At 38.7% G+C, this 24,745-nt stretch overlaps 1 protein-coding gene and 1 non-coding gene across 2 annotated transcripts; both read right to left on the bottom strand.

The window, feature by feature from the left end:
* Positions 1-24,688, bottom strand: LOC103511427 (60S ribosomal protein L3). The gene is given in 8 exon segments (XM_026825182.1): positions 1-150; positions 4,347-4,388; positions 4,391-4,549; positions 7,289-7,475; positions 16,778-16,913; positions 17,587-17,755; positions 18,075-18,267; positions 24,572-24,688. Coding segments are annotated over 8 exon segments (915 nt in total). The 5' UTR covers positions 24,575-24,688; the 3' UTR covers positions 1-124.
* Positions 16,337-16,415, bottom strand: LOC113468357. The gene has a single exon (XR_003392137.1). It is a non-coding gene; the product is annotated as a small nucleolar RNA U43 (small nucleolar RNA).
* Positions 24,689-24,745: the final 57 nt, after the last annotated feature.

The raw sequence follows: 24,745 nt of genomic DNA, 5'->3' as shown, positions 1-24,745 counted from the left end.
CAGGGTGATGACTCGTTTCTTGGGGCCCATGCAACATCCCTTGATCATGAGGAAGTCGTTGTTCACCTCTCCGTAGTGAGGGAACCCGCCCATGGGTGTGATGCTCTTCTCGGTCAAATCATAGTCAGTGGAAGCGTTGTTCTTGATAACCTGGGGGAAAAAAGTACACCAGAAATTGAAATTTTCGAGTCCAGATAGAGAAAACGGATTAGAATGGAACAGGACATCATGGGGAGATATTGCAATGCGAGATGAAAAATGGCCTAATGATCAAAGATCCCAATATATCCCTACAAATGACAATATTGCAACATAACTTGTTTGGGGCCTTAACACTCAACAGTCCCTTTACTATTGCAGTCAAAATTAGGTTTATTAAAATCTGGCAAATGTCCACTTCTCAAGCTTGCTTTTGCGGTAATTGGAAAAAGTACACCAGAGATTGAAATTTTCGAGTCCAGATAGAGAAAACGGATTAGAATTGAACAGGACATTGTGGGGAAATATTGGGATGCGAGATGAAAAACGGCCTAATGATCAAAGATCCCAATATATCCCTACAAATGACAATTGCAACATAACTTGTTTGGGGCCTCAACAGTCCCTTTACTATTGCAGTCAAAATTAGGCTTATTAAAATCTGGCAAATGTCCACTTCTCAAGCTTGCTTTTGCGGTAATCTTGTCTCAGTCCTATCATTGAAAAACATCACAGGGGGTTTCAGGTGAAATGAATGTAAATTTTGATGTCGGCATTTCAATGAATTTCATGATCAAAGATCCCAATATTCCCTACAAATGACAACTGCAACATAACTTGTTTAGGGCCTCAACAGTCCCTTTACTATTGCAGTCAAAATTAGGTTTATTAAAATCTGGCAAATGTCCACTTCTCAAGCTTGCTTTTGCGGTAATTTTGTCTCAGTCCTATCATTGAAAAACATCACAGGGGGTTTCAGGTGAAATGAATGTAAATTTTGATGTCGGCATTTCAATGAATTTCATCATAGACAAAAGGAAGCAAAACGCGGGTAGCCAGTGTTGAAAAAGAACTCAGAAAGGAAGAACATTCCATAATGCTGCAGTGAGCACCAAAGTTGTGACATAATGACACAAAGAAACTGCATTCCATAACACTACTACCCCCTTGCATTATTCGATGGACTGCTTTTGCATACTCAAATGATGATATAAAATTGCATAGAAAGTAAAAAACGTAAATTAAATTGGCCTTAAGCAAAAGTTGCCAAAATAAAGAAACGTCTTTATTTGGGTCACATCTGTGAAATTCCATTCATCAAAGAGTTATCAGGATATAAAATTGCATAGAAAGTAAAAAACGTAAATTAAATTGGCCTTAAGCAAAAGTTGCCAAAATAAAATAATATAAAATTGCATAGAAAGTAAAAAACGTAAATTGAATTGGCCTTAAGCAAAAGTTGCCAAAATAAAGAAACGTCTTTATTTGGGTCACATCTGTGAAATTCCATTCATCAAAGAGTTATCAGAAGCTTTCCGTCTAGTTCTTAAGTAGTTGGGCATTAAAAATGATAGTAATAAAATCCATTTTCAATGAAAATTTTTGGCTTCTCCCGTTCAAAAAATCACTTACCTTGCCGTCCTTGGTGTGGATACCGGCGCCCATGCGGTAGATCTTCTTGTTGAGCTCGGTATTTCTTAGTTGGGCATTAAAAATGATAGTAATAAAATCTATTTTCAATGAAAATTTTTTGCTTCTCCCGTTCAAAAAATCACTTACCTTGCCGTCCTTGGTGTGGATACCGGCGCCCATGCGGTAGATCTTCTTGTTGAGCTCGGTATATTTTTTTTTGAAAATTGCATTGTTGCGCTAATTTTGACGCGGAGTTTATATTCCATTGACCCATAACCTTTCTGCCAGGCATCGGCTCCTTATTAATAAATCAATAACATCAGTTAACTCTTTTCACATGCACACCCTCCCTCTCTTCTCCTTCCCAAGCAATTAATATCTCCGTAGGGAGGTAGGTACAGGTTGACTGGGGGAGGAAAAACCTGAGGCCCAACATTTCCTTAGTGTTTTCTAACAGTTAAATAAAGAGGGTTTGGTGCATATCTTTTTAAAATGGTAACACACTTGCTTTCCTTGCAGAAAGTCCTGGGTTCACAGTTCCTAGGATGTTTTTTTTTCCTTCTTTTTTTTCAAGAAAAAAAGCACTTATTCCTGAAAGAATTTCTCACTCCAAATTTTACTTTATGGGTACAACATTTTCAAGGCACAAGGAAATAACAAAAATCCTTAAAAAAGGAGCTTGTGAATGACATTCTATTTTAAATTTTTACATGGGAATTTTCTTTAAGTAATTGATCAAAAATGAAATTTGAACTAAAGATAAGGCTCTCTGCCAACCCTAGATGATTCTCAGGTATTTTTGACAAAGGACCCATGAACAATAAGTTGAATGCGAGAGCTAAAATATCTTTGAACAAGAAACTGTGGAACTGCTGGGAGTGTGTAAGGTTACATAAAGAACTTTTATTTTTTGCTGTCCCTCTGATAAAGCCATATATCAGAGAGCATAAGCCTTATCAATCTGAAAAGAAGATTACATTTTTATCAATTGCACCTACTCTCCAATTTCAACACAGCATAACAAGGGACCACCTTTTTTTAAGAGGTTTGACAGAGGGAACTTTAACTGCTATGGTTTTATCGTCCTGAAATCGAAGAGAGAAGGAAGACAGGATAGGAGAAAGCCAGCTGTTCCAAGAACGAACATTATCCCATCAGGATAAAATCTGACCCGGGCGGGAATCGAACCTGCGGCCTAGCACTTATAAGGCAGATGCGCTACCAACCAAGCTAACTAGGCTGGTGGGACCACCTAAACAATTCAAACATTATTTATTGGAAAGGAGAAATCATTCAATTGACAAGTAATATTGTGGTGAGAGTACTTAGGGAGATATTCAGAAAGAAAGAGTTACTTACCACTGGGTCCCACAGGTCTTGCATTCAGCAGATCAAAGAGGTAGCAAAGCACTAAATACCACATTGCTGATTGCTGATTTTTCACACTTTACACTTTCTTAACACTTACGTACACTCGTTTTGAAAACTACACACATCTTTAAACAAAATTAAAATAGGAACACGAGAGATTTGTAAACGATAAACCATGGACAGATACTTTTTTTTGCACAGAAAGAGCTCGGTACGGTGATGGTAGCCCTTCTGACCGGCACGCGCCACGGTGAACTGGACACGGGACGGATGCCACGCGCCAATACACGCCACCTTGCGCAGACCCTTGTGCGTCTTGCGCGGCAGCTTCTTCGTGTGCCAACGGGATGTCACACCTGAGGAACAAGAGGGGGAAAATTTGGTTAGTAATAATTCTTGAGAAATAGGGAGAACCACATACAATGGAAATTTGGTTAGTAAGGATTATTCTACGCATAGTCGGCGCCGTCGATCGAGGTCGACCATCGATTAATCGACGAGGTGGATCCATAAATCTGTTGCCAAGGCAATGTATGGTTTCAGTCGACGTTGTTCGACAGCGTAGCGTCGACCATGTGTGACAATTCTTGAGAAATAGGGAGAACCACTTACAATGGAATTTTGGTTAGTAAGGATTATTCTACACATAGTCGGCGCCATCAATCGAGGTCGACCATCGATCAATCAACGAGGTGGATCCATAAATCTGTTGCCAAGGCAATGTATGGTTTCAGTCGACGTTGTTCGTCAGCGTAGCGTCGACCATGTGTGCACTGTTAACACAGCTTAATGAAGGAAAACATTCCAGAAAGTACAAATAGGTGAGTAATTTTATTTATTTATATTCATAAAACATTCCAAAATTTCCATGTCTCAGTCCTATCATTGAAAAACATCACAGGGGGTTTCAGGTGAAATGAATATAAATTTTGATGTCGGCATTTCAATGAATTTCATCATAGACAAAAGGAAGCAAAACGCGGGTAGCCAGTGTTGAAAAAGAACTCAGAAAGGAAGAGCATTCCATAATGCTGCAGTGAGCACCAAAGTTGTGACATAATGACACAAAGAAACTGCATTCCATAACACTACTACCCCCTTGCATTATTCGATGGACTGCTTTTGCATACTCAAATGATGATATAAAATTGCATAGAAAGTAAAAAACGTAAATTAAATTGGCCTTAAGCAAAAGTTGCCAAAATAAAGAAACGTCTTTATTTGGGTCACATCTGTGAAATTCCATTCATCAAAGAGTTATCAGAAGCTTTCCGTCTATTTCTTAGTTGGGCATTAAAAATGATAGTAATAAAATCTATTTTCAATGAAAATTTTTTGCTTCTCCCGTTCAAAAAATCACTTACCTTGCCGTCCTTGGTGTGGATGCCGGCGCCCATGCGGTAGATCTTCTTGTTGAGCTCGGTACGGTGATGGTAGCCCTTCTGACCGGCACGCGCCACGGTGAACTGGACACGGGACGGATGCCACGCGCCAATACACGCCACCTTGCGCAGACCCTTGTGCGTCTTGCGCGGCAGCTTCTTCGTGTGCCAACGGGATGTCACACCTGAGGAACAAGAGGGGGAAAATTTGGTTAGTAATAATTCTTGAGAAATAGGGAGAACCACATACAATGGAAATTTGGTTAGTAAGGATTATTCTACGCATAGTCGGCGCCGTCGATCGAGGTCGACCATCGATTAATCGACGAGGTGGATCCATAAATCTGTTGCCAAGGCAATGTATGGTTTCAGTCGACGTTGTTCGACAGCGTAGCGTCGACCATGTGTGCACTGTGAACACAGCTTAATGAAGGAAAACATTCCAGAAAGTACAAATAGGTGGGTAATTTTATTTATTTATATTCATAAAACATTCCAAAAATTCAATGTCTCAGTCCTATCATTGAAAAACATCACAGGGGGGTTTCAGGTGAAATGAATATAAATTTTGATGTCGGCATTTCAATGAATTTCATCATGGACATAATTGTCAGAAGTATCAGGTTCTAGCTATTGTCAGAAGTAACAGGTTCTAGCTATTGTCAGAAGTATCAGGTTCTAGCTATTGTCAGAAGTATCAGGTTCTAGCTAAGTCCTGCAAATCCCTCAGTTTGTTCTGTTGTTCTGCAAGTGTGCAAACAACTCGAGAATACTAAAGGAGTAAAGAACCTACACATAAAATTCTATACAAGTAAGCTGTATAGACTAATGAAAGAGGTGATTTGCTCAGTAGGAAGGCAGCATGCTTGTTCTTTCATAGTGATCAGACGCCGTCATGCAAATTGGCGTAATTCAAAAACTATCTCTATTTCAAGCTGGCAGGGGAGTCAAATATATAATCCTAAAGTAGTAAAGATAGCCTTTCTCAACATACTTTTCACCATCCACCTCTCAAATTCACCTAAACAATTGAAGCCCACAACCTTGAACTGCAATCTCATCCGATTTTTTTTGTCCAATTGAAGCCTACAACCTTGAACTGCAATCTCATCCGATTTTTTTGTCTTATGACTTGTCCTATGTAGGTAATCTCTTCTCTTACGTATTTCTTCCTTTTTCAAAGAGGTTTGTTAGATGATAGAGGTAATTTTACTGTCCCTAAATAAAAGAGAACTATTCAGGATAAAGTTTGCCAATTCATTACACACATTTTATTTTTAGTAAGCTTTTATGCCAAACACAATAACCATCTCACCTTTGAATCCTTTTCCTTTGGTGACTCCAATGCAGTCAATCATCTCATCCTGGGCAAACACTTGTCCGACAGGGATAGGCTGTTCCAGATGTTGACGAGCCCAGGCAATCTTGTCGGCAACAGAGCCACCGTTCAGTTGGATCTCCATCAGGTGAGCCTTCTTCTGGCGCTTCTTCAACAGCTTCATCTGAACATGAGATTCATGAGAATAAGTAGAAGGGAGGCCTTAGTGTTAAATCTTACCATTAATGTTAATTCTAAAAGGTTAAGAACCCCTGGTTTAAATATTCACACTCTTCAACTTTATTCACATTCAAAAAACTTGTTTGTTACATAAATAATAATAAAATGGAAATCTCAACAAAGAGTCAGTTTCAGAGGTGATTTGCTCAGTAGGAAGGCAGCATGCTTGTTCTTTCATAATGATCAGACGCTGATGTAGCATGAATTAGTTTCATCATTACAAATCATCCCAAACTGTGCAACAAGATAAAACAGAGGACACCAGTCCCTACAATAATGGAATAGCCTTCATTTAATCATGTTCAAAGATGAGACAGAAGTCCCTTAACACCCAATGAAGATCTTTATGCAATCATGTTTGAATATCCCAAAAGACCAAATGTTGGTGAAGATTTCTCAGAACTTTTAAAAAAGCAGCCATTTGGGTATTATCACTTGAAATCAAACGGTAATTGTTAACATCACTGAAATCTACACCTCTTCTCTCTAGCACATTCTGATCAATGGAAAGAACATTGAACTTGGATAACAATACTTAAATTAAAACTACAGAGATGAAAATATTGGCACTCTGTTTTACTCTTGGGTTCCAATTACTCTTGGGTAATCAATCTAGTCTAGATTTCTCAGAACTTAAAAAAAGCAGCCATTTGGGTATTATCATTTTAAATCAAACGGTAATTGTTAACATCACTGAAATCTACACCTCTTCTCTCTAGCAAATTCCAAACAACAGAAATATCATTGAGCTGCTGAACCGCTCTTCCGATCTATGTTAAACCTAACCTTTTTTGGGTTTCACCAACTGTTTAACCTTTGAAATTTCATTATTCACTGAACCACTAATGTACTGTTCATAGTACCATACATTCCATAATTTAGACAAGTATGGGTTGCAAATGAACAGATTTGTTGTACAAGTGTGCAAACAACTCGAGAATACTAAAGGAGTAAAGAACCTACACATTTAAAACCTATACAAGTAAGCTGTATAGACTAATGAAAGAGGTGATTTGCTCAGTAGGAAGGCAGCATGCTTGTTCTTTCATAGTGATCAGACGCTGATATAGCATGAATTAATTTCATCATTACAAATCACCTCTCAAATTCACCTAAACAATTGAAGCCTACAACTTTTAACTGCAATCTCATCCGATTTTTTTGTCTTATGACGTGTCGTATATCTCTTCTCTTACGTTTTTCTTCCTTTTTCAAAGAGGTTTGTTAGATGATAGAGGTAATTTTACTGTCCCTAAATAAAAGAGAACTATTAACAAACCCTAACTATTCAGGATAAAGTTCGCCAATTCATTATACACATTTTATTTTTAGTAAGCTTTTATGCCAAACACAGCAATCATCTCACCTTTGAATCCCTTTCCTTTGGTGACTCCAATGCAGTCAATCATCTCATCCTGGGCAAACACTTGTCCGACAGGGATGGGCTGTTCCAGATGTTGACGAGCCCAGGCAATCTTGTCGGCAACAGAGCCACCGTTCAGTTGGATCTCCATCAGGTGAGCCTTCTTCTGGCGCTTCTTCAACAGCTTCATCTGAACATGAGATTCATGAGAATCAGGTTGAGTTTTGTTCACATTACTCTGAATAGGCTGGTCTTTTGTGTGGCTTTGTTGGTTCTGGTGGAGACTTTGTTGCTGGTTCTGGTTTAGAATTTGTTGCTGTTGTTGGTTCTGATTTTGGGTTTGTTGCTGTTGTGCATTTCCAGCGAGTGTTGTCTCTGGATTTTGTTGATGTCCGCGTGTGTCTCCTTGCATTGGAGTCTGAATTTGTTGTAGCATTACTATACAAATCTAAACACCAAAGGGTATGGCATTTAAATTGAACAAAGAGTAATGCCAAACAGAGACAAGGTGAAGCATCCTTAACATTCAAATTCAAGGCTATGGGCCTATGAGCACTCAGGGTCTTTGACTGCCTTTCCACTGGGCTCTACAGCACATGGTGGGCCTTGGCCAGGAGGCTAAGCTGGCTTTCTATGAGATCTTCACTCTACGCCAGCCATTTCAACCCAGTGGCCTATTCTACAGAGGACTCCTTCATTCCCCACTCCTCATTTATGCCTCCATGTGCACTCGCAGAGTGCAGTAATAATCAACAAATGATGGTTTTTCTATTCGGCACGCGGAATAAATTGAACAGGGAGTGTATGGTTTTGTGGAACTAGCAAAAGGACCGAGGCTTCAATGGTCTATTTAAAGGAGTTTTTCATGCTCCTGTGCCTCGATGTGCCCACATTTGTGACGTTTATTAAGCGGCTTCGCTTAGATTTAAAGGTCAAAGGGCATATTTCAGCAAGAGACCAAGGATTAGGTTGGCCTGTAAGCCCTCACATGTCAAGATCTTCACTCTGTGTTAGCCATTTCAACCCAGTGGCCTATTCTACAGAGGACTCCTTCATTCCCCACTCCTCATTTATACCTCCTTACCTCCATGTGCACTCGCAGAGTGCAGTAATAATAAACAAATGATGGTTATCTATTCGGCACGTGGAATAATTTGAACAGGGAGTGTATGGTTTTGTGGAACTAGCAAAAGGACCGAGGCTTCAATGGTCTATTTAAAGGAGTTTTCCATGCTCCTGTGCCTCGATGTGCCCACATTTGTGACCTTTTTTAAGCGGCTTCGCTTAGATTTAAAGGTCAAAGGGCATATTTCAGCAAGAGACCAAGGATTAGGTTGGCCTGTAAGCCCTCACATGTCCATGTGGCATGTAATTTATCGATCGACCTGGATCATGCAAATTGGCGTAATTCAAAAACTATCTCTATTTCAAGCTGGCAGGGGAGTCAAATATATAATCCTAAAGTAAAGATAACCTTTCTCAACATACTTTTCACCATCCTGTGAGATCCCGTCATTTGCTCCTCTAGTTTACCATCTGGAGAAAGGATGACAAGGAATACCCAGTAAAAGAGTAGAAACACATTGAGGGCTTGGACATAGAAGGTAAAATTATACACCACACGGAAGGATTATAGGGATAAATTAGGATGAAATATGAAAAATTTGAACTTACCATTTTTCTTGAAACACGCGTCGACCTGTCACCTCACTAATCCTTTTGAAAATGGCCGAAATTCAAAATGTAAACAAAAACAAGAAAGATCGGGAGAGGGGAAAGTAGGGGGAACTTTGGAAGAGGGGGAGGGGGAGGTTTTTTTCTCCGACGTTGCCAGCTTGGATGGGGAACTGAAAGAGGCGCCAAATTTGAATATTTCAAAATTTGATAATAAAATAGGGCTATTCTCTTATCTCATTTCTTATCTGATAACAATTTAAGCCCTTCAACAGTTATCACACTTTACAAGTACTTGATCAAGTGTCCTTGAACACCACTTTTGCAATAATGTGCCAGATAAAAGGGGCGATAAATTTTTGTGTTTCAGTTCCAATGAACAACAAGTGTTTGTTATAAAATTAAGTACTGATGATTGCTGTTATTTCTGCTCCATGAGTTTTTCATAACCAAAAGAAAGGGAATAAAACAGAAGAAAATGTCACCCTCAATCCGTGAAAGTGCTACATTCATTGCTCAGAACTCAACTCACGTTAAAATAAATGATGGAAAAATCAGTGAGTTTTGTGAAAAATTGGTGAGTATAAAAGTCTCAATAAGCTGTCGAGAGGTCTGTTTTTCATTCCTATGCCGCATCGATGCGGCATTCACTCTGCGTCAGGAGTGGGGGTAAAAAGTGGAAATTCAACAACATGATGACATCTAGGGGAGAAATTACGAAACATTTTTTTTTTTCATTTCCCTCAATACAATTACAATATGGCGGAACCTGAAGCTACTCAAGACTCGCATCAGGGATTTAAGACGCAGCGTTGACGCTAAAGTAGGGGAAGTGGAATGAAAAACACGCGTCGGGTTCGCATCGCACCCACGTCGGAATGAAAAACAGACCTTCTATGTACAAGTGTACATCCAATCTCAGCCGAAGCATCGAATTTTGTCCTCAATATTATTTCAAAAAAATTGTTTATTTTTTTTTATTTAGTCCTAATATTCCAGTAGTATACAAAAGCACGTTTATTATTTGCTAATTTATATCCTTGTTTATGTTTCCTATTAGCTACTTTTGATTTATATTTGCCTATGTATAAAGATGCCATTTTATGAACTTGTTAAAAAAAATCCTTGTTCACCACAACAATCAAGCTTCACTTCATGTTACAAATCACCTCAGTTGACCAAATTCCATCTCTTCTCTAACTAGACGACCCACTATTTGGTCAAATGGTTGTCAGATTAACATGTCCATGGAGCTCTACGACAACCATGGGGTTCTTATCTACGGGAGTTGCCTGTCTTCACACTCTCAGCGAACAAACGGTCAGCTGTGAATAAAATATTCTAATTTAAATAACAATTTAATTACGAAGAAGACCTCATGTTGAGAGCTAGTAAAAATTGTGCTGCCATATTTTTCGTTCCTGTTATGGGGCCGTTGGTAAACTCTTTCTATCGATTTTATTAGGATTAGGAAAACAATGTCCTTGGATTTAAATAAAAGGCCAAAAAGACCAAAAATTGTTGTGTATGTAAATAAATAAAAAATCTCAATAATTAATAACTCGTTAGTAATCACTTATCATTAATCATAATCAAGTATTTATCAAAAGAAGTAGCACACAACTGCCCCCATTTGGACAAAGACGTGTTTGTCTTAACAACTTCTCAGTTTGTTTAGAACCGGGATATTCTTGAGGTATGAGGTCTTCAGATGGTCCTTAACAAGATTGGCAGATAACAGGGTGTCAAGGTATTTACACACTTTCATGTATTTACCTGACACTGAAAGGTGATAACTAACTTCTAATCCAACACCTAACTTTGTCCATAATGAAAAAAACCTTCCTTGGTTTGGCTTATATGCATTCAAGGGGTGTACTGGATGGACTTCAATAACTGACGTATTTAACTGACGTATCTGTCTATAACTGACGGTGCATCCGATTCCGAAATGCAGGGTCCAAGATGAATGAAAGAATGGGGCTACAAAAAAAATACAAAATTTTTTTTTAAAAAAAAAAAAAAAAAAAAAAAAAAAAAACTTACAAACTGAAGGATTTTTTTTTAAACCTAAAACTAACTTCGTTCATCCAATTAATTAAGCCATTTGTCATTCTAGGTTCATTTGAAAATGTTGTCAAGAAAGCCAGCAGCTCTGCTACCAAACTCTTGTCCATTGTCATTGAAGACTTTCCTAGTTTTCGAGATGAATCAGAGTTTCTGGGAACCAAAGGTAATTCATTAGACTTAGTTGGCCTGGAAGGTAGCACACTTGCCTTGTAAGTGCTAGGTCCTGAGTTCGCTTCCTGCCCTGGTACAAACTTTATCCTAAACAGAGGTAGGGTTTGTTTTAGGAACGGCTGGCTTTCTCTCATGTCCTATCCTGTCCTCTTTCTCACTTATATCTAAGACCTCTCCATTGTTACAAAGTCAGGATAGAATCCGCCCCCTTTAACTCATTATTACTCGTATTACTTTTTTTTTACTATTACCCACTTTTTTCTCTTTCAGTGGCATTCTACAAGCGCGCTCAAATCCTAGTGGCGGACCTACACTTCTGTGCGAACTCCACATCAGCGGAGGACAGTTCAGAGTTGAACCCCCGACTTGCCTCGTGTACATTCCACGACATCCACGAGCTGACCATGTTTGCTGACTACAGAGTACCTCAGGTGTTGAAATATTTCGGCATACTCGAGTATTCGGACACGCTTATGAAAGCTCTGAATCAAAGTGAGTCAAATAGCTGATGCTAAGGCTAGTCAGCCTAGAACAGGATATACCTTGTTTATCCTGCCCGAATGAGACTAAAAAGTCCCTTTACCCCAGCAGTCTAAATAAGGTCTCGTGTATTTGATGGGTTAAAAAAATAATACATGTATCAGTAACAATTCAGTAAAAAGACCTTGCTTACCTTGAAACTTGAAAAGGAACTTGAAAGTCTAGAGTTTGGAAGGTAGCGTGTCTGCCTTGTAAGCGCTAGGTCTCATGTTTGACTTCCGCCTGGGACGAACTTTATCTTATATGACTAGGGTTCTTAGTAGTGATTCGATTCAGAAGCAGAAGGTACGTAGTATGAGTAGGTAGCTTGGTTGGTAGCACGCCTGCCTTGTAAGCGTTAGGCCGCGGGTTTGATTCCCGCCCGCGGCGGATTTTATCCTGAACGGATGATGTTTGTTCCCAGAACGGCTGGCTTTCTCCTATCCTGTCTTCCTTCTCTCTTCGATTTCGGGACGATAAAACCTTAGCAGTTACAGTTCCCTCTGTCAAACCTCTTTTTTAAAAAAATGTCAATTATCCAGGAAGACCTACACCACTCACGGTCATTGATCTCTGCAAAACCCTATAGCCACTGCTCTATTCCTGGAATTACCAACTGCAATACCGGGATGATGTGAGGAAGGAGAGGAGACTGCTACTAAAAAAAAGTAAAAAGACCAATTTTATCCATTAATTTTTTTCCCTCAGCCGAATTCAAGGATCCCGATTCCACATTTGAAAGTGAACTCCGAGGCAACTCTATCGAAGCTGTAGAGCGTCATGTTACAATAGGTTGAATAGATACATAGGTAAGTCATAAAAGTTATAACTACAGTAGAATAGGTATTGTCATAGTAAAAGTTGCAGATAGCATTTTTTTTTATCAAGCAAGGTCCTAAAATTTTGTTCATAATATGTACCATGTTATTTAACCCATAAAATAACTACATGATGCCGTTTATTTCATCCCTTAATTCCCAGCCGTTTCTGAGATATAAGCGTGGTTCGCAAATCACGAACCACCCTGTATATGTACCATGTTATTTAACCCATAAAATACGAGACCTTGTTTAGACTGCTGGGGCTGGGGTAAAGGGACTTTTTTAGTCTCATTCGAGTAAGATAAACAAGGTATATTCTATTCTATTCAGTGTTAATTGTTGAAATATGATTCCATTGCTTCCATCTTGACTTGTCCAAAAAATAAACCAGTAAAAATTGAACATAAGGCTATAGATATAGAATAGACCTGACTTTTAGTGTTACTGAAGGTTTTTATTAGCAAAATTTTTTAGAAAAAATAGGGATACCGCGAACAAACCGCGGATACCGCGAACAAACCGCGGATACCGAGAACAAACCGCGAATACCGCGAACAACCGCGGATGCTGCGCACAAAACGCGAATACCGCGAACAAACCGCGGATACCGCGAACAAACCGCGAATAGGTGACTTATCAGGCGACAACCGGGTCCTAGGGGGGGGGGGGGACAAGATATTCAATGAATTCAGTGTTATTTTTCTGCACAGTAGAATGGAGTTTTCCCCACCATTTAAATTTACCTTTGTTTCACCAATACATGTGCAGTATGCCCATTTAGAATGAAATATGTACAGGGAAAAGTTGGCGAAAAAGGGGAATATGGAAAAAAGTTCTTTTTTCCCCCCTTCTAAAAATACGATCTACATATTTCTACAAAGCTCCCTAACTTTCAGACCGGTGAGGGAAAGCACAGGATTTCTCATGACATTGCAACTCGTATTGTTAAATCCTGACTGACAGATACAAAACGAAGACGGATACAAAATACAAAAATTACAAAATCACTACTCGGTTTCAAAACCATTCTAAACAACATCATGGAGTCATAGACCATCTGAACATGGCTATCTTTTCAGCCAACAATCCAACACAGGCCTAGCCTGGAGAGTACGAATAGGTCTGCTGAAGTACCTAGCTACCTAGGTATCTTCTCTTGTAATAACGTTTCTGTAGGCAGTTCCAAAACCATTCTAGCAACAGCATAATTGATCTTACATCGCTATATTTTCAGAAAAAATAAATAAATAAATAAATTTACAGACAATCATCAAGTCAAGCCATTATCTGGCAGATTCTTCACAGTACCAATCCTCTGGTACTGTTATACTGACCCCATCTGTACCGCTGATACACTTTGGCTTCCGAAGCTAGCGTTGTCCTAATAGGTCCGGGAACATGCTTTCAAGTTCTGATCTTCTCATAGATAGAAGTAGACACCATCTCGGTTGAAATGACTAGATGTGGCTGGGGTAACATTTTGCTTTAACTTTACCTACTGGGGTCAGAGTAAAAGAACTTTTCAGTCCTATACTGGCAGAGTAAACAAGATACATACGATTAAAGAGTCCCTTAATTCAACAGTACTTAAGTACTTAAGCGTATGTATTTTGGTGTCTGCGATTAAAAAGGATATTTAATTCATGACAAGTAAATAAGGGCTAAAAAGCAGTAAGCTCTTAAGTATGTAGGCTGGGATTACATAAGTACGATAACAATTTTCATGGCAAGTAAGAAGGCAATTATTGTAATTAAATAGGTATAGGTATGTACCTCATAGATAGAAGTAGACACCATCTCGGTTGAAATGACTAGATGTGGCTGTGGTAACATTTTGCTTTAACTTTACCTACTGGGGTCAGAGTAAAAGAACTTTTCAGTCCTTTCCTGGCAGAGTAAACAAGATACATACGATTAAAGAGTCCCTTTAATTCAGCAGTAAGTACTTAAGCGTATGTAGTCTGGTGTCTGCGATAAGGGCTAAAGGGCTAAGTAAATAAGGGCTAAAGAGCAGTAAGCTCTTAAGTATGTAGTCTGGGATTACATACGATAACAATTTTCATGGCAAGTAAGTAGGTAAGTAATTATTGTAATTAAATAGGTATAGGTATGTATTAGGATAGGTAACAGTTAATTTTTTCAAAGAAAAGGTGAATTTCCATTTTCAATATGATTCTAGGGTAGTAAGTACCTACATACGTACTTACTTACCTATGTAGGTATCTTCTATGTTGATGAGAGGTATCTAGTACCTATTTAGTATTATTTTTGCAGTTTTATCTTGTACTTTGGAATAGGTTTAGATAGGGTTAATTGTGTATTTAGATAGCAAAGGGTCCGCCCGTTCAAGTGTTTAAATAAATAAATAAATCTACTTAGTTACTTCAAGTACTAGGATACCTAAGTAGACAGGTGATTATTAAGTACCTATTTACCTAACTAGTACCTAGGTATACCTATTTCAATTTATGACCCAGCCATCAATCTTCAGACTACTTGGGAACGAGGACAAGACCACTTGTCGCATTTCCACGTTAAATCAAACAACTCTACTTAATACTAGGTACTTATTACTATTAAGTACAACTTAACCTGTTTTACTATTGGATTACCAAAGAGTCTATATTTGGGAACAGAACGAATTCTAATCGTTTGTCTAACCGTATTCAGACAGGCAGGTGCAGAGGAGGGGAGGGGGGCACATTTTGTATGTTTGAGGATCTATTATGTTCCAAATAATCTCATCAGATGGCTAGTCTCACCCCCAAGGGTTATAAGACCATAAACTCTGAGAGGAGAATATTGTGGACTCATTTGGCCTCAAGTAAAGCCCTCATCATGAGTTATGAGTGGAGAGCTGGTACCAGAAATCATTAGTATTGAATCAATTGGAAACACTAAGTAGTACTCTACAGTTTAAAAATGAAAAGATCTATTTAATATACTAAAGTTCTATCAAAAACGAAAAGTACTCTCAGTGAACTAAATGTACCCTTCCTAATTGAGCTGGTACATGAGATTATTGACCCAGATGTTAGGAATCCAGTGATACCCTCTCAGAAATATTATGAAGCCTTTTGCAACATCACTTTTTTTTTAACCCCTGATAATTGTTTTCTGTTTCCAGTTTTCAAACAGCAAAATACCAGATGTAAACTTTAATCACCCTCTCCACCCTGACTGTAAGAAGGACAAAGATTTCATGGATTGGATATTTGTTATTGACTCACTCAACTTCTGCTTTTGGAAATCACCTAATCAAGTTCAATGGAGTGTCACCTATGAAGATGTTACCTACACAGGCTACTTTGCTCTGTGTGCTGCCCTGAAGAAAGCAAAAGATGTGAGTGGACTTCACCAATATTTTTTCAGCTCTGAAAAGGCCTGCTTTGCTCTGTGTGCTGCCCTGAAGAAAGCAAAAGATGTGAGTGAAACAGTGGACTTCACCAATATTCTTTCAGCTCTGAAAAGGCCTCTTTTAAGTTCCATTTAATTTGTATAGGCTTAACAGGCTGTTAAGAGCTAAAAAGAAGGTTGGTGAAACCCACCCAAAATATTACAAATTGGGTGGTTTCTTCAAAATTAAACTGATTCCAGTGACTCTCTTTTTTCCTATATTGTTGACAAATGGAGTGTACCTAAAGGCCTGTGATGTGTTCTAACTTGCAGACAATTTCAAGGACTCAAGTCCTGATCCAAATCATTAACAAAGAATATAATAACTCAACAAAAAATAATAAAGCTAGATATGTATTTACTTAAAAACCTGTTTGGTAAACCAAATTTTGTTTGGCTTAGTCTCAGACCGCCCTAGTTTATCATCAATGATAGTCAGATATGTTCTAACCATAAAAATTTGAATAGGGTCTCATCACAGAATAAGCTAAGACAAAATTATAACCAAAAAGGCAATACAGGAACAATAAAAAGTCAAACAAAATTGGCATAAATTCTAAATTTATCATCAATTAATGTCAGATATGTTCTAACCATAAATATTTGAATAGGGTCTCATCATAGAAAGATATACAGGAAAATCTCAAGTCAACTTCAACCATCTAAAAAGAGACAGCAAATTGAAAGCAATAATAAAAAGAGCAAAATCTTTAGTTTTGATATTGAGGAGCTGGTTAAAATACCAGAGAAAAAGATGAGGTATTAAAATACCTACCAGAGAAAAAGGTGAGGTAAATTAGAGCCTGTTTCAAGAAAAAGAAATCAAGTATAAAAATCTTACCTGAGTGTGGGCAATGACTCGGATCACCTTGCAGTACTTGGCCATCTTGCGCAGATCTTGGGCGATGGTTTTCTTTCCCAACTTATCTTGCCATTTCTTTGAAGCCTTGGTGAAAGCCTTTTGACGGGACTTGTACCTAAATTCAGACAGGTGCAGAGGAGGGGAGGGGGGCACATTTTGTATGTTTGAGGATCTATTATGTTCCAAATAATCTCATCAGATGGCCAGTCTCACCCTCAAGGGGTATGAGACCATAAACTCTGAGAGGAGAATATTGTGGACTCAATTGGCCTCAAGTAAAGCCCTCATCATAAGTTATGAGTGGAGAGCTGGTACCAGAAATCATTAGTATTGAATTGATTGGAAACACTAAGTAGTACTCTACAGTTTAAAAATGAAAAGATCTATTTATTATATTAAAGTTCTATCAAAAACAAAAAGTGCTGTCACTGAACTAAATGTACCCTTCATAGTATCACCTGAATCAAGTGTACTGTTCAAGTGAGTTGCAAAAGAAGGGAATCTGATGTAGCATTGCATGCAAATCAACACACTATGGTACAGGTGCTGATTGAATAAGGCAATGCAAGCACAACCCAAAAGCACCAAGTAGAAACCTCTTTTGTTCTCATAAGACATGATGCAAACTCATAGGCCCATTGCACAATGTTTTTTTTTTTTTTTAATTTTATTTTAGAATACAAAGGCTCCCTCAAATAAACTTTTCAAATGCACATCCCTTCCCCCAAACAAACTTTTGAAATGTACATCAACTTGTAAACCACATATTTTTGAAGGTTTCGAATTACCAGTTCTTGTAGAATCGACGTCTGCACTCTTGGGACAAATGTTCGGCCCATACAGTTTTGAATGATCGGAGACCATGAGGAGTCTCTACATAGCCGATCACTCCAACAATCACCATGGGGGGAGTTTCCAGAATGGTGACAGCTTCAACAATTTCCTTCTTGTTAATCTCTGTGAAAAGAAAATGACAAACAGATTAGAATAATGTTGATGATACCGAGAACAATAATTCAAGTACTTGAACATTTATGTGTTCCATTACAAGTTCCAGGAAGGAAGAAAGATATTTTGAAATGAATACAAATTTTTAGGAATAAAAACTCACTGGAGCCAGGTCTGTCTGCTTCTCATACAATTTGGGTCATATTAGCCTTGTACCCAATGAAATATTAATTTGACTGAGGTACCAAAACAATAAATTAATCATTCCAAGGAAGGAAGAAAGATATTTTGACATGAAGAATACAAATTTTTCAAAGACAATACTCACTTGAGCCAGGTCTGTCAGCTTCTCGTACAATGTGGGTCATACCAGCCTTGTAACCAATGAAGGCAGTCAAATGAACGGGTTTTGTCGGGTCATCCTTGGGGAAGCACTTTACCTTACCACGATGTCTGGCGGATCTCTTCTTTGGGTAGAAACCCATGGACCCGTGACGGGGAGCACTGAACTTTCTGTGAGACTGAAAAAGACATAGATTGACTCATAATAGAATTACTTAAAACTCCAACAGCTTTCTTAACACGATGTCTGGCGGATCTCTTCTTTGGGTAGAAACCCATGGACCCATGACGGGGAGCACTGAACTTTCTGTGAGACTGAAAAAGACAAAGATTGACTCATAATAGAATTACTTAAAACTCCAACAGCTTTCTTAACCCTAGAAAGGTTGACTGTTTTTTCAAATGCTTTCAAGGGTAGATGTAACTGTAACTTAATTTTTATTATTAAAACAATAAAATTATCACGAAAATAAATAGAGTGTGAGTAAAAATTACTCATGTCTCCCTTCTCCTTCTAGGGTTGATCTCATGTCCAAAATAGCATCACAATAAAATGGTATGTTAATCCTAACCTTTTTTGGGTCCCTAGAAAGGTTGACTGTTTTTTCAAGTGCTTTTAAGGGTAGATGTAATTTTAACTCAATTTTTATTATTAAAACAATAAAATTATCACGAAAATAAATATAAGGTGTGAGTAAAAATTACTCATGTCTACCCTTCTCCTTCTAGGGTTGATCTCATGTCCAAAATAGCATCACAATAAAATGGTATGTTAAACCTAACCTTTTTTTGGGTTTCACCAACTGTTTAACCTTTGAAATTTTATGATTCACTGAACCACTAATGTACTGTTCATAGTACCATACATTCCATAATTTAGACAAGTATGGGTTGCAAATGAACAGATTTGTTGTAGCATTACTATACAAATCTAAACACCAAAGGGTATGGCATTTAAATTGAACAAAGAGTAATGCCAAACAGAGACAAGGTGAATAGAAACAGCATCCTTAACATTCAAATTCAAGGCTATGGGCCTATGAGCACTCAGGGTCTTTTACTGCCTTTCCACTGGGCACTACAGCACATGGTGGGCCTTGGCCAGGAGGCTAAGCTGGCCTTCTATAAGATCTTCACTCTGCATTAGCCATTTCAACCCAGTGGCCTATTCTACAAAAGACTCCTTCATTCCCTACTCAATTATAACTCCGTGTGCACTCGCAGAGTGCAGTAATGATCAACAAATGATGGTTGTCTATTCGGCTTTCGGCACGTGGAATAAATTGAACAGGGAGTGTATGGTTTTGTGGAACTAGCAAAAGGACTGAGGCTTCAATGGTCTAATTAAAGGAGTTTTTCATGCTCCTGTGCCTCGATGTGCCCACATTTGTGACGTTTTAAAAGCGGCTTCGCTTAGATTTAAAGGTCAAAGGACATATTTCAGCAAGAGACCAAGGAATTAGGTTGGCCTGTAAGCTGTAACATGTCCATGTGGCATGTAATTTATCGATCGACCTGCGTCATGCAAATTGGCGTAATTCATAAACTATCTCTTAAAAAAAAAAAAAAAAAAAAAACATGCTCAGGGGCTGTGCCCAAAAAGTCTCCAAGCCATGAAAGGTGCAAAGGTCAATATTATCATCTTACCAGCATGAGCCTGTAGCCGTGGGAGTTCATCCCGGAGAAAAAAGGCGAGGTTGCACAGATATTTTCTTTAGGAGAGCACAGATTCGGTCTCACTAGCCAATTTCAATTTTTAAATCAGATTATTCGAGGGATTTAAAAGTTAAACCCCTCCTCCTTCAAAAATTATCCCTCACCATCAAGAACGTCTGGCAACACTGGAAGAAATTCACCCGAAAACAAAAATGGATGACTAATCTTGCGCTTACGGAAAGCACCGACCTTGGCCGACTCTCAAAGTGATACAGCCAGCGCGCAAGCTGGCAGGGGAGTCAAATATATAATCCTAAAGTAGTAAAGATAGCCTTTCTCAACATACTTTTCACCATCCTGTGAGATCCCGTCATTTACTCCTCTAGGCGGACTGAGGAAGTGGACCTTACACGGTCGTTCGTTTTGCGGAAAATTTTCCGATTCCGTGTCAGACGCTCGAATTTTTCACCTGTTTCCCCACGGAAAATCTTTCGACCTATTTGCAAATTTTTTAATGGCTCCAGAGAAAGTTCACAATGACCTCTTTAAATTTGAAATAGATCGCACACTCTTCAACTTTATTCACATTCAAAAAACTTGTTTGTTACATAAATAATAATAAAATGGAAATCTCAACAAAGAGTCAGTTTCAAAGGTGATTTGCTCAGTAGGAAGGCAGCATGCTTGTTCTTTCATAATGATCAGACGCTGATGTAGCATGAATTGAGAGCACAGATTCGGTCTCACTAGCCAATTTCATTTTTTTTTTTTTTTAATCAGATTATTCGAGGGATTTAAAAGTTAAATCTCTCCTCCTTCAAAAATTATCCCTCACCATCAAGAACGTCTGGCAACACTAGAAGACAAAAATGGATGAGTAATCTTGCGCTCACGGAAAGCACCGACCTTGGCCGACTCTCAAAGTGATACAGCCAGCGCTATCTCTCGGAAAAAGTTGGTACTTTTTGGAAAGTTCCCGCGGACTGAGGAAGTGGACCTTACACGGTCGTTCGTTTTGCGGAAAATTTTCCGATTCCGTCAGACGCTCGAATTTTTCACCTGTTCCCCACGGAAAAATCTTTCGACCTATTTGCAATTTTTTTAATGGAGCGGACTGAGGAAGTGGACCTTACACGGTCGTTCGTTTTGCGGAAAATTTTCCGATTCCGTGTCAGACGCTCGAATTTTTCACCTGTTCCCCACGGAAAAATCTTTCGATCTATTTGAAAATTTTTAAATGGCTCCAGAGAAAGTTCACAATGACCTCTTTAAATTTGAAATAGATCAAACATCTGTAGTACTGGAGGTTGGTGGTTCGAATCCAAGCCAAGCAAACAGAGCATTTTTGTGTAAAAGATCCTGAACAAAATTCAGATTTCATCCATAAGTCCAAATTTTGTTGGAAGCCGTCCAATGTAATGACATGAATCTGATATGGAGATATCTCTCTGGGATGAGATAAAATACTAACCAGACTCAACTAGTCTGGAAAAAAACTTTCGAATCCAAGCCAAGCAAACAGAGCATTTTTGTGTAAAAGATCCTGAACAAAATTCAGATTTCATCCATAAGTCCAAATTTTGTTGAAAGCCGTCCAATGTAATGACATGAATCTGATATGGAGGTATCTCTCTGGGATGAGATAAAATACTAACCAGACTCAACTAGTCTGGAAAAAACTATTCAATTCAGTAAAAATCACCAACAAGAAAAGACCAATTTCAAAAGGTAAAAACAAAGTATATTTCTCATCATAAAAGATAGATAACACAAGAACTCGCCACTTCATCCGTCAGAAAATTCCAACAATGAAGCAGAGTACAAACTTCCTCATAAAGGTCTTCTTCGAGTTACACACACAGCTTCCATTTTCCCGTCTTAAGAGGAAGCAGCACCAGCGGCTGTCGATGCAGCGGACGCTTTCTTTTCTTCCTCCCGAATTCGGTCCTTCTTGAGGTATCCCATGAAGGCCAGCTTGTCGGCGGGCGTCTGGAACCGACCGTGACCGAACTTGGCCGAGATGATAGAGGTAATTTTACTGTCCCTAAATAAAAGAGAACTATTAACAAACCCTAACTATTCAGGATAAAGTTCGCCAATTCATTACACACATTTTATTTTTAGTAAGCTTTTTATGCCAAACACAATAATCATCTCACCTTTGAATCCTTTTCCTTTGGTGACTCCAATGCAGTCAATCATCTCATCCTGGGCAAACACTTGTCCGACAGGGATGGGCTGTTCCAGATGTTGACGAGCCCAGGCAATCTTGTCGGCAACAGAGCCACCGTTCAGTTGGATCTCCATCAGGTGAGCCTTCTTCTGGCGCTTCTTCAACAGCTTCATCTGAACATGAGAATAAGTAGAAGGGAGGCCTTAGTGTTAAATCTTACCAAATGTTAAAGGTGACCCTTTAACATAACAGTCATAACCCCACCCTTAAAATCACAACCTTCTTTCACTTTATTGTTTGTTACATAAATAATAATAAAATGGAAATCTCAACAAAGAGAAACTTGGCCGAGGTGTCGATGAATTTGAGGTTGATCTTCTCCAGGGCGACACGCTTCGTGTGGACAAGGAGGGACTGAAAACATAAAATGAGGGGGAAATTAGTGACCGAATGAAGTGGAGTTCAAGTTTTTCTTCCCTTGAGGACATTGTAACTATTGAGGTCTTTCTCGAAATCGGAGAGAAGAAAGACAGGATAGGAGAAAGTTGCCGTTTCGAACAAACGCTATCTGTTTGGGATAAAGTTCGCCCCGGCCCGGAATCCGATGAATTTGAGGTTGATCTTCTCCAGGGCGACACGCTTCGTGTGGACAAGGAGGGACTGAAAACATAAAACGAGAGGGGGAAATTAATGAACCCGATATCTAGCAGAGCACTAACAAGGCAGGCGCACTACCCTCCAAGCTAACTAGAGTTAGCTTGGGTTTAGATCTTGTTCCGTCCTACGCTACGTGAGCCCCGTATAGATCTTCTGTATGAGCGAGCTTCAAGCACACAGTAATGTGTTGTCTGTCGGCAACAGAGCCACCGTTCAGTTGGATCTCCATCAGGTGAGCCTTCTTCTGGCGCTTCTTCAACAGCTTCATCTGAACATGAGATTCATGAGAATAAGTAGAAGGGAGGCCTTAGTGTTAAATCTTACCATTAATGTTAATTCTAAAAGGTTAAGAACCCCTGGTTTAAATATTCACATTCTTCAACTTTATTCACATTCAAAAAACTTGTTTGTTACATAAATAATAATAAAATGGAAATCTCAACAAAGAGTCAGTTTCAGCGATGAATTTGAGGTTGATCTTCTCCAGGGCGACACGCTTCGTGTGGACAAGGAGGGACTGAAAACATAAAACGAGAGGGGGAAATTAGTGAACCCGATATCTAGCAGAGCACTTACAAGGCAGGCGCACTACCCTCCAAGCTAACTAGAGTTGGCTTGGGTTTAGATCTTGTTCCGTCCTACGCTACGTGAGCCCCGTATAGATCTTCTGTATGAGCGAGCTTCAAGCACACACTAGAGTTGGCTTGGGTTTAGATCTTGTTCCGTCCTACGCTACGTGAGCCCCGTATAGATCTTCTGTATGAGCGAGCTTCAAGCACATAGTAATGTGTTGTCTGTGGGCGGATAATTGTCTCAGTCCTATCATTGAAAAACATCACAGGGGGTTTCAGGTGAAATGAATATAAATTTTGATGTCGGCATTTCAATGAATTTCATCATGGACAATTTATTATCTGACAAAGGAAAAAAATCAACACTTGAGCTGCCAAAGAACAAGCAGTGTTCTACTTCGTACTTCCCATGTTGGTTTTCAAAGGATTTGGATTTCAGCATGAATTAGTTTCATCATTACAAATCATCCCAAACTGTGCAACAAGATAAAACAGAGGACACCAGTCCCTACAATAATGGAATAGCCTTCATTTAATCATGTTCAAAGATGAGACAGAAGTCCCTTAACACCCAATGAAGATCTTTATGCAATCATGTTTGAATATCGGTTTCAGGTGAAATGAATATAAATTTTGATGTCGGCATTTCAATGAATTTCATCATGGACAATTTATTATCTGACAAAGGAAAAAAAAAATCAACACTTGAGCTGCCAAACAACAAGCAGTGTTCTACTTCCCATGTTGGTTTTCAAAGGATTTGGATTCTCAGAACTTTTAAAAAAGCAGCCATTTGGGTATTATCACTTGAAATCAAACGGTAATTGTTAACATCACTGAAATCTACACCTCTCTAGCAAATTCTGAACAATGGAAAGAACATTGATCTTGGATAACAATACTTAAATTAAAACTACAGAGATGGAAATATTGGCACTCTGTTTTACTCTTGGGTAATCAATCTAGTCTAGATTTCTCAGAACTTTAAAAAAAGCAGCCATTTGGGTATTATCACTTTAAATCAAACGGTAATTGTTAACATCACTGAAATCTACACCTCTTCTCTCTAGCAAATTGCCAACAACAGAAATATCATTGAGCTTGGATAACAATACTTAAATTTAAGAGATTAAAATATAGGTACTCTGTATCTCTTGGGTAATCAAATCCAGATTTCTCAGAACTTTTAATCAAGCTGGCAGGGGAGTCAAATATATAATCCTAAAGTAGTAAAGATAGCCTTTCTCAACATACTTTTCACCATCCTGTGAGATCCCGTTTTACCATCTGGAGAAAAGATGACAAGGAATACCCAGTAAATGAGTAGAAACACATTGAGGGCTTGGACATAGAAGGTAAAATTATACACCATACAGAAGGATTATAGGGATAAATCAGGATAAAATATGAAAATTTTGAACTTACCATTTTTCTTGAAACACGCGTCGACCTGTCACCTCACTGATCCTTTTGAAAATGGCCGAAATTCAAAATGTAAACAAAAACAAGAAAGATCGGGAGAGGGGAAAGTAGGGGAAACTTTGGAAGAGGGGGAGGGGGAGGTTTTTGACCTGTCACCTCACTGATCCTTTTGAAAAT

The sequence above is a fragment of the Diaphorina citri genome, unplaced genomic scaffold, assembly GCF_000475195.1.
Source record: "Diaphorina citri unplaced genomic scaffold, Diaci psyllid genome assembly version 1.1 scaffold713, whole genome shotgun sequence".
Lineage (NCBI taxonomy): Eukaryota > Metazoa > Arthropoda > Insecta > Hemiptera > Psyllidae > Diaphorina > Diaphorina citri.
This window is presented reverse-complemented; position numbering and strand designations above follow the sequence as displayed.